This window comes from Olea europaea, chromosome 22, assembly GCF_002742605.1.
Source record: "Olea europaea var. sylvestris chromosome 22, O_europaea_v1, whole genome shotgun sequence".
Classification (NCBI taxonomy): Eukaryota; Viridiplantae; Streptophyta; class Magnoliopsida; order Lamiales; family Oleaceae; genus Olea; species Olea europaea.
Genome location: NC_036258.1, coordinates 922252 through 932480, shown reverse-complemented (window position 1 = coordinate 932480; position 10229 = coordinate 922252). Strand labels below are relative to the sequence as shown.

Genomic DNA, 10229 nt, shown 5'->3' with positions numbered 1-10229 from the left:
TAAATACTTGGTATGTAGCATTGTAACATTGTAATTCGATTTCAAACTGGTCCAAAACTCATCATATTTTTCAACATTTAAATTGGACACCTCTACAATTTCAGCGAGAAGCAAAAGAAACCAAAAAAAGTACTTAATCGAAGAATTCGAAGCTTTAACTTGTCATCCAAAAGCTGAAGGAACAACGGTAATGTGCTTCAGAGGATGTGATATATCAATCCCGCCGGCATGCTCCACGAACTCAGCTGGTGAAAATGAGCTCCCATGGCAAACACAAATGATGCTGACTTCTGATCTCGAATACTTGTATAAGAATCCGGTTATGGTTTTCCCATTTGGGCCATTACCAGTAGTCGAAACACAGGGCATATGTGCAAGAGACGCCGCTTTCTGGTCTTGATTTTGAGGTTTAGGAGGCTTGCCGATGATTCCATTTGATTCTTTCGAGAGAGAAGAGGCAGGTTGACTTGAACAAATGGTGGTTGTTTGATCGGAATTAGTGTCTGATTTGGATTTTTCAGTTAACTGGATTGGGCTCGACTGTGGAATACTCGATGAAGCTGCGCCAACAGATCCGTCCTTGGGTTCTATTTTGGCCGAAGAAACATTGCTTTTCATTTGTTCCAACTTATGTGAGCTACTCGAGTTGCTTCCAGTGTCGCTATTGCTGATGCTCCCTCCTGAAAATAGGCAAGTTTTCGTCAAAATCAAAAGTAAAACCACTAAATACGAACAGGGATGTTCAATATCTTATCTAGGCCCCCTTTCTTTCTCTATGTATAAACAAGTCCACCTACACACTACATTCTCAAGCCTATCCAAATCCCCTCTCATCCATCTCTCTTCGTACTCATTTTTCTCGTTTCAATAATTCGACAATTATTGACTTGTGCAAGCAGTTATGGGGATTTTGTGAAGGTGTAATTATATTTTTAAACTAATTCATTGCGACCATCTGCCTACAACTATCAGTGCCTTGACTATCAATATGTTCACATTTTCATCTATGCTAGGAATAATTTCGTAAAGAATTGTTTAAACATTAGTTTTCCTAGAAACTCGACAATGTTGCAACGGTCTCACTAGTTGCCCACAAATAAAACGTCGGTTTCGAGCAGCATTAGCATTGAAGAATCTTTGACATTTACATCAAGGTCGAGACAAATATAGGCCCCCACTAGGTACAAATTAAAATTCAGATTTTAATCTAAGTCAAAATCAACAACTAATTTTAATCACACATGGATAGTACAACTCGTTTATCAAAAGAGCTTTTCAACTAAGCTAGCTTAATTAGCCTTATTTGGTGTATCAAGTCAAAGCGAACCATTATTTTAACCCCACGTCTAAGAGGTCAACAGCTTTTCAACCACCATTGCATCAATTTTTATAGTCCGATTCTCTCCACCAACCAGATGGTGTTTGAAAACTAACTTCCTTGAAAGACCTTATAGAAGAACCCACGTTACCGCTTTCTAAAAATTCTTCTAAATAGAATATAAAATTAACCAAATGGATCTAAAAGCAACTTTTGGATATTAAGAGCTGTTTTTGCCTTTCTCAAAAGCAAGGCCAAACGGACCCTTAAACTTAAATAGTTGCACACGACATAAAAAAACCTAGTTATACCTTTCTGGACCATGCTCTGGTAATCGGAGACGGCAGAACTCCTTTCCAATGAACCATCGGACACTGCCTTCTGATCACTGTGAACCGAATCGCAATCCATCGATGAATTCATATTCGAATAAATCCCCGGGCGAACCACATTGCTTCTATCCGCTTCGCTTTTTTCAGCATTCATACCCCAACCCGGGTACCCATGATACTTCTGTGGGTAAAAACACTGGTGACCCGAATTGTTTGAACCCAGAATCTTGTTTTCTATTACACCATTGTTTGAAGACAAATCCAAGTCTTTTGCAGTCTCATTCATTGAATTCATACCATTTTTCTCCTTCTTCCGAACCGCCTCTGCTGAGAAATTTTCATTCTCTCGAATTTCTCTATCTCCAACTCTGCTTTGAAATTTCTGTGCCTCTAACCACAATTTATCCTTTACACAATCCCCCACGTTTATCCCTCTGGATGCCATACACTTTTTTAATTTTTCTTCTCTTTTCTTGCGGGCTTCTCGTCTTCTTAAAGCCTGAATCTCTCGTTTCTTGTTCAGATCAACAAACTCCAAACCATTTTCCATGACCAAATCAGATCTTGAAAGAAAATCAGGACCCTTCATCTTTTGATCATCTGGGCGCCTTGATTTTTCTGATTTTCTGTAATTCCCACCGATCGATAGCTCCAAACTGAGCTCAATCTCTTTTTCTCCTTGTTCAAAACTCTCCAACATTGTAAACTCTCTCCTCATTTGTCAGAAACTTAAAATTTCATATGATAATCTTGAATGACCCTTCAAAAGTTTTTCTGTACATTTTCTTTGGACTTGGTTTGAACAAAGAGAGAGGAAAAAACATGAAAGAGGAAACATATAATGTAGAGAGAGGAGAGAGAAATTGTAGAAAGAGTGACACGTGGAGGGAGGAGAGGAGAGGCTGGTGACACGTAAAATTACAGAAGCAATCATGGTTAAGAGTTAATTACGGTTAAGCCTCTAATCCTAATTAGCGATTAAATAAATTTAATACAATCTCCGGTAATCGAATTCCACCCACTTGCATGATTCTGTTTTGCCACGTAACAGGTACAAGACGGCACGTACAATAGGGATTCAGGAGTTTGACACGTGTCGGAGGAATTATTGTGTTGGCGGGTAGCGTAAGGAACTGGGACACGTGGGTGAAGATCCTGGTGTCTCCAGCGTATCTGAGCCATCGCTTTCACTACACCATGAGTAAAATGGTGACGAAACACGTGGCGGCAATTGGCTCAGGTGGGTCCATCTATGATGCTTTTGAGTTGAGGTCCTTTGGTTCGATTCCCGTAATACAAAACTCTTGATTATCCTAAACGAGAGGTATAAATTTGGGTGGTGGTGGTGGTCGCAAAATATTTTATCTAAATTGAACGAATAAGTTATTTAAAACTTATATCCAAAATGTTGCTTCAGATTTCAATATTTTTAAGATTCTACTTTTCTTTCGCCCTATATTCTTCTAGTACTTCTACATTTCTCGGATAAAAAAATTTAAGAATTCATCTTCTTATATGTCTAACTAAAGTTGTAAAAAGTTGTGCAAACTGATTTTATTATACTTGACGATAGTTGATTTGTCGATTCAACCACCAAGTTTGTGATTGAATATTAAAAAGTGACATTTTCATCGTCCACCTTGATGTTCGACTCGAGTCTGAAAATTATGTTAAATTCCAATTACATTTTTCAAAAAACTTGCTTCAAACACGACCTGAATACCAAACGAAGACTTTTTAGTGGCAGGATAATGACGTGATGCTGCTCTTTTAAAATTATTTTCACTTATTTTTCTATTGCTTCTTTCAAAATTATGGTGCAGTTAAGCCCTTGATTGATGGTGATTTTTTTTCCCTCAAAAGAATGAGTTTTTTAATAGTAAATTTTTGAAAAATATTTAATTAAAAAGTAGAAAATTTTTTAGATTTATGTGACGAATATTTTATTTTAAGAAATATGGTTGAAAATAAATATAAAAATAATTATAAGGATAACAATGGCTAATTTTAAATAAATATATTACCATCATAGGGAGCAAAACATGTACTTTATTTGGTACACAGCTTATTTGCAGCTTTTCCAGATTATAAGAAGTGACAACTCGACAAAATCTAACTGGATTCGATGTCAGACGACACGTATCGATAAAAGGTATGCCACGTATTCCTTCAGCGGATGGATCTGGGCCATGATACGCTCATGTTTTGGGTGAGCCAATAATAGGAGTAGCAAACCTTTTCGGGTCTTAGTTTCACCACTCAGCTGTTGGGCCATTGAATTTGTTTCTTGCAAAAATAAAACTGCAGCCTGCTTAACAGGTAAAATTGGCCCGGGTCAAACGTCTACTTTGTCACCGCGTTGAACTATCTCATGTAAAAATTTGAATACAGTGTACATATCAAGATTTAAGATTTCATCTTAAAATGTTAATTTTATTAAGAGGAATAACTCAAACTATTACATGTTGATTTATATTTCAAGAATTAACCAAGAAGATGGTAACTCTTTCGAACAAATAAATATTGAAATTCGTGTTCTTATTTTGAGTCTTAATCGAATCAAATTATTCGTTTGCACTTAACTGATTCTAATACCATATTAAAACTTCGGGTATGTTGATTTTTCATATTTCGATAATTAGCCAGATTTATCCACCAAATGAAAGGGGTTGGTGATCTACATAATATCTGAAATACGTTAAAGACAACTTCAACACCATCTAAGATTCCAAATTTGCAAATTTCTTCGACAGTTGGCATGAAAGTAATTGAAAACCGATGAAAAAGGTAGAACCAACCCAATTCTATTCCATACATAAAATATCAGCATCAAGAAACATAATGTAATGACAGTTGAGTTTTTAGACTGGCGAAGGCAGGCTGACTAGAAGTTGACCATTTATGATGCTGCAAGATCACACGATATGCAAAAAAGCTAGCTTTTGTCAGATTATTATAAATTATGTTAAATTAGAGAATTAAATTCGAAGCCTTGGAGTCTCACCTTTTGACATAATAGTAACAGAAGTCGGCCAAGATGAACGTTTGAACAATTTCAGCGAGTAAGATCATTGGAATCCATATATAGCCGGCTCCAACCAAAAACAGGTACTGTCCAGCAGAGTCATAGACCTACGTTGAATTTTGTGTAAGAATTATTCTGCTGGAACATATTTTTTTTTACTAGATTTTATATATGGGGACAACTTATCACTGAGATTTGCTATTGTCAAAAACCGTTTTTGACAACAGTCAATCCCTATGAGACAGCAGATTTCTTGTATAAAATTTGTTAAAAAAATCTGTACTTAATAACATTTCTCTTTGCGTAAAGGGCTTAATATGCACACAGCTGTAAGTCTTTAAGAAATGTTATAGTTGGATAAACAAAGCTCAACATTTATTTTAAAATTTTCATGTAAAAAGCGACTAAGATGGTTAATAACATCACGAATAAATGAAAGCAACGGATGGAAGCCGTGGTAATGACAAATGATGAAACTTGAAACATGATGCATATATCAGCTAATGTTTCGAGTCACTTCTTTATAGAAGTGTACTTTGATTTGAGAAAAGTAAATTGAAATGTCAAGCATGAATTCGAGCCAAATATGGAATCTTTTAACAGAGAACTTGGTTAAAGCCACTGTCGTGCTTCTCTACAACATTAAAATACTAAATGGAGAACAAAAAGTTCATTTTCAGTCGGACCGTGTAAATGTGTGTACTAACCTGAATAATCCAATGCGCGCATCCCAAGAATCTTGCAACACCGAGTGCAAACACATAATGAGCTGTAAATGGTTCGATCATCTGGAACAAAGTGGAGTAAAATGAAACGGTATTAGAATCATTTGCCGATCAGGTATCAGTCTGAAAACCGGATGATACTGAATAGAATATAAACCTTGGTGTTCTGCATCATCCGAAGCTGTGGCAATACTGAAATGGATTCTAAGTACGCAGCAAAAGCCCAAAGAATTCGGCCAACACGTGCATGGTGTGTATATGGATGTATAAGTATGGCTGCAATAGCAGAAGGCACCACCTGGAAGAGAAAACTCGTGTTAGAATCTTTTCCCGCAGTATCAAAGTGGAGTAGCTCTCATATTGAGCGTGCACGTGTTTTTGCTCTTTTTTTGATTTTATTATTGCTCTTGCAAGTTCGGATTAGGGCTTATTCCACAAGAAATAACACGAGAGGATAAAATGTTGTATACAGTTGAAATGCTGCTTCTAGAGAATACGAATGGAACATTGTCTTTACCACATAATATAAGGGCATATTATCAAGCTCTGGAATGTAGGTTGACTTCAACTTGAACCTTATCATGTATATGACCCACAAAGTCGACACCAGTGTCAAACAATCAAGCACGGTGTGAATGTCACCCTCCATAAATAAACTACAGCATAATCTTGCTGCCAGAAATATAGCTGTAAGTTCTTGGGTCTTCAAAGAAAGACCTGAAATCACAAGAGAAGGAAGATATCAAAATCCTAGTTAGAAAGAAGTTAAAAATGAAGTGAATGGGATCAAGGACTTTGAGAAACTTTTGCAGAAAATACAATTGTACATCTCAAGAATAATCCAGTTGGAAAACTATGAAAAAATTTAGAAGTTGAGCCCAGCCAATGATGCTCGGACTCGAGTACGGGTATATATCTAAGTGTCGTTTCTTTTATTTTCTAAAATGTAGGATACAGGAACACGGCTAAAAAGAGTCCAAATTTTGGACACGGGTACGTGTCTTTCAATTCAATTTTTTTAAAAAAAAAATCTTAAATAATAATTAGGTGGCAAATAAATCATCCCACCCCAGCTAACTAAATCAAGTCCAAAACAGTCCCAATTACAAATACATATATACCCAACAGCCCTAAAAACTATTGTAGACCAAGAACATTGGTCCATATGACCAAAGCCCACTTATTAAAAATTATTTTAACCCAACCCAACCCAACCCAACCCAACCCATACAATTAACCGATCATTACATACAAAACCTAACTTGGGACATAAATCCCTTCGTCTTCTCCTCCTCTTCTCCAAATTGTCTACCTTCGTCTTCTCCAAATCTTCTTCAACATTGCGCCCGTTCCGCTTCCATCCCACCGCATAAATCCTCTAACTTTGTCTTCTCCAACACTGCTATTGCTTCTTCCCATCGCCACCTTTGACGCTGCCTATTTCCGCCTCCAACCCACATCCAGACGCTGCCATGTCAACTTGAAAATTGAAGAACCCGCCCCGTATTTCATACCAGTATCTGTGTCGTGTCTCTGGCCAATTCAATGAGTCCGAGCATCACAGAGCCCAACATAATGTTAAGTTGTGTCCTTCTAAACTTTGTCTTAGGAATTTGAATCCTTGTAAATTTCGATTTTGCCCTAATTTGTCGATCATGGAATTCTAAATTATCATCATAAAAGAGAGAAAGAGGTTACAGAACATAGGTGTACGACATTTTCTTGTAAACTTTTTTTTTTTAATCATAGTGAATTACTGTACTGGCGAAAGAGAACGAAGTCTCGCATTGAACTAAACCTATATAAATCTTGCTTGTATTTTTTTCTCTCTGCTAATTAATTAATTTGAGTGAAATAGAATTAGAGTTACTAATTCTCAACATATTGACATGATTAGAGATTAACGCAGCTAGAGTTCTCTTTCTCTCTTTTTTCCATTTCGTAGCAAAGGATGAATATGCAATCCAATTCCAACCTATGTACAATAACCATGGGTCAAAATCATTTTCCTTGCGCGAAAAGTGACTTCCTTGTGTGAAGCAATTGGTAAGCGCAACAATTGAGAGTGTGACTCAAACTTTTACATGTCATGTATAAACTTGAGGTTTTTCGACTTCTCTATCTAGAATTATAGTGAAGACATCTTCAATCTTCACTAAGATGATTCGATTTGTGTGTATTTTGCTAGACTAAACTTGTTACTCGTAAATGAATCCCTTCTAAGATAGATACCAGCATATGCCCACAGAGAATTATAGGGAAAGAGTTGTAATTTTACAAAAATCAACTGTCAACAAGATTAGAAATTTCTTAAATTTTGTGACATAAGAACATTTAATATTATTATAATGGCATTAAATATATACCAAAATCACTAAAATTAGATGTAGAAAATAGCCCGAAAACCTTTTTGTTTGCAAGAAAAAAGGGCTTAAACACGAACTTGTAAATCAAGAGCAATATCCAAAAATATTCATAGCAAATTCCGAAACCCAAAATTAAAAGCATAAAAGAATTAAAAAATTAAACAAAAGTCAATATTTTAAAGAAAATTAATACCAGAGCAAGTCTTCTGGGTGGTGAGTTTATAAATCAAGACCAAAATCCCAGCAAAATGGATAGCTTCAGAGGCAACAAAGAAATGGCTGTGGTCTTTCACACAAAGTTTGAGAGCCACCAGCGCCGCCACCACAGCCGTCACCGCCAAGAAAATCTTCACTTTCATGGACTGCCTCCGCACCCATGCAAACAGCCTGTTCAAAGGCGCACTCCTCCGCCGGCCCATCTACAGATTTTTTTCCGGTGAAAATTGAGACGCGGAAGGGGGAAATTTGGTGGGTAGGGTGAGATTGACACGAAGCGTAAATGCATGCAATTGGTAGAATGGGTTGGCAATAAATTGGATTCATTGAATGGAAAAGCAATTGCGTTTGGACATTTATTGCGTACTTCGGCCGTTGATTCAGACAATAAGAGTCTTTCGTCCACAAACACACTAATACTTTTGACTGTTAAATTGATTTTGGTTAAATAATTAAATAAAGGATAAATTATCGTGAAGGTCCACGACCTTTGAACATCATTGCAATTTTATCCTTAACTTTTTATTAGTAACATAGATTATTCTCAACCTTTAAATAAATAGAGGGGTTCATTCTAGAGGACGATTTTAAGTTTTTCTTTAATTAACAAGTTAAAATATTATTAAAATTATAATCGTGTTCTTGTCTACAAATAAACAAAAAAATAATAATAAAAGAATAAAAAATATGATAATGAAATTCAGATGAATCGCTGCCAATCAATTGCTACCATTATTTGGAATGGGTTGGAAGACAAATTCTTGTAATCATTATTATTATTATTATTATTATTATTATTATTATTTGGTTAATATTTAAAGACAACAATAGAATTGTTCTTTAAATAGTATTTTAGCTTGTAAAATTGTTTTTAGGACAAATTACATTAATCACTCTAACATTGAGGGTATAAATTTTACAAACTAAAGCCTGGGGACAATATTGCAACAAAGGAAAAGGTTGGGGACTATTTATTTATTTACCCATAATAAAAGTTCTTTTTTGTAAAGAAAATATAAATGGGCGTCATAGTGAATTTTTAAATTCCTCATAAATTTATAGAAATCTATTCAAATTCAAGAAATTTATTAGAATTTATGATATTTTACAATTCATTAAGATTTCATTTAAGAATTGCCGTATAATTGATAATCTCTCTTTCTTCTTTTCCCTTTTTTGAGTTGTACAATTGGGAAAAGGATGGAGAACGGTAAATTTGAAATTTTATTTCTATAATTATGTGGGTTTTAAATTAATAAACCCGTGTATGGTACATATAGAAATAATGTTTTAGTAGATTTTGATAAATTTAATGAAATGTGTGATTAAAATTTAATAAAAGTTGTGGGCTCCATGAAGTATGGTTAAAATTAATAACCTCGACTTCACTTTTTTCAGCTTTTTAAACCACGCCAAATAGGAGCTAAATATTTATTTCCATATTTACGATGAAAAATATCATATCAAACAAACCATATTTGAAAAAATATTTGTTTCACTCTCAATTATTCTTTGAAAGTATTGAGTTTTGTCATTTATATTATATATGTAGGGAATGTTTGATACACTAACTTAAATCGAATAGGTAAACGAAGACGCACTACAATTTTTTTTATCAATTATTCTATCTAAGATCGTTCAATCAAATAACTAAACATACCATTAAATTTGTATTTAACTTAAATTTATTTAAGAACATAGTGTATAGGACACACAACCACGAAATTTTATTTTTTTGGTTAACCACTTTATACCTGATTCATATCCCTACCCAACAAGTGTAATATGGATGGTAACCTAACTGTCCAACGACAAAAGAAAAGTTTTGTGGTAGTTGAAAGTTAGAGCTCTTTCCACATATTATTTTATAAATTTATGAGATCACTATCTAATTTAGTAAAACTTAAGTATTTAATTGCTGTATTCTGTTCCTTAATTTACAATTTTTCTCAAGGAAAATTACAGCAGGGTGTCCAATCTATAGGTGTTGAAAAATGTACATCCTCAACTTCTTATATATATATATATATATATATATATATAAAGTTGATTACTTTGCCCCATTTTGGCCCCCATTTCGTGGAAATAAAAATGGGTGGAATATTGTTTATTTGAAAAATGAGTGGTTGAAAAAGAAAGAATTTTTTTTATTTACGTGTAACATTATTTTATGAAAGATTGGCCAGTTAAAAATAGAATAGAGAAAAATGAAATGTAATATTATTTTATATGTTCTTACCAAAGATT

General features: G+C 34.6%; 2 protein-coding genes across 3 annotated transcripts; both read right to left on the bottom strand.

The window, feature by feature from the left end:
- Window positions 1-2470, bottom strand: LOC111371304 (ninja-family protein 4-like). Its single transcript, XM_022993207.1, has 2 exons — window positions 1630-2470; window positions 1-680 (listed from the first exon to the last, which is right to left on the bottom strand). The coding sequence occupies exons 1-2, from the start codon at window positions 2366-2368 to the stop codon at window positions 163-165; spliced, it is 1257 nt and encodes a 418-aa protein (XP_022848975.1). The 5' UTR covers window positions 2369-2470; the 3' UTR covers window positions 1-162.
- A 1182-nt stretch (window positions 2471-3652) lies between these two features.
- On the bottom strand, window positions 3653-8386 carry LOC111371302 (putative ER lumen protein-retaining receptor C28H8.4). Of its 2 annotated transcripts, none has more exons than XM_022993205.1 (6): window positions 7960-8386; window positions 5918-6117; window positions 5558-5698; window positions 5383-5463; window positions 4655-4782; window positions 3653-3958 (listed from the first exon to the last, which is right to left on the bottom strand). In XM_022993205.1, exons 1-6 carry the CDS (start codon window positions 8183-8185, stop codon window positions 3910-3912), a joined length of 825 nt encoding a protein of 274 aa, XP_022848973.1. In that variant the 5' UTR covers window positions 8186-8386; the 3' UTR covers window positions 3653-3909. The 2 variants fall into 2 exon arrangements, with proteins under 2 accessions (XP_022848973.1, XP_022848974.1); XM_022993206.1 differs by lacking the exon at window positions 3653-3958 and adding an exon at window positions 4345-4557.
- Window positions 8387-10229: the final 1843 nt, after the last annotated feature.

Coding starts and splice junctions, on each gene's coding strand:
- LOC111371304 (XM_022993207.1), bottom strand. CDS start 2,368: ATGAGGAGAGAGTTTACAATGTTGGAGAGTTTTGAACAAGGAGAAAAA. Junction 681..1,629: donor CCAGAGCATGGTCCAGAAAG/GTATAACTAGGT, acceptor GCCTATTTTCAG/GAGGGAGCATCAGCAATAGC.
- LOC111371302 (XM_022993205.1), bottom strand. CDS start 8,185: ATGGGCCGGCGGAGGAGTGCGCCTTTGAACAGGCTGTTTGCATGGGTG. Junction 5,699..5,917: donor ATATGCCCTTATATTATGTG/GTAAAGACAATG, acceptor TTTCTCTTCCAG/GTGGTGCCTTCTGCTATTGC. Junction 5,464..5,557: donor GGATGATGCAGAACACCAAG/GTTTATATTCTA, acceptor ACTTTGTTCCAG/ATGATCGAACCATTTACAGC.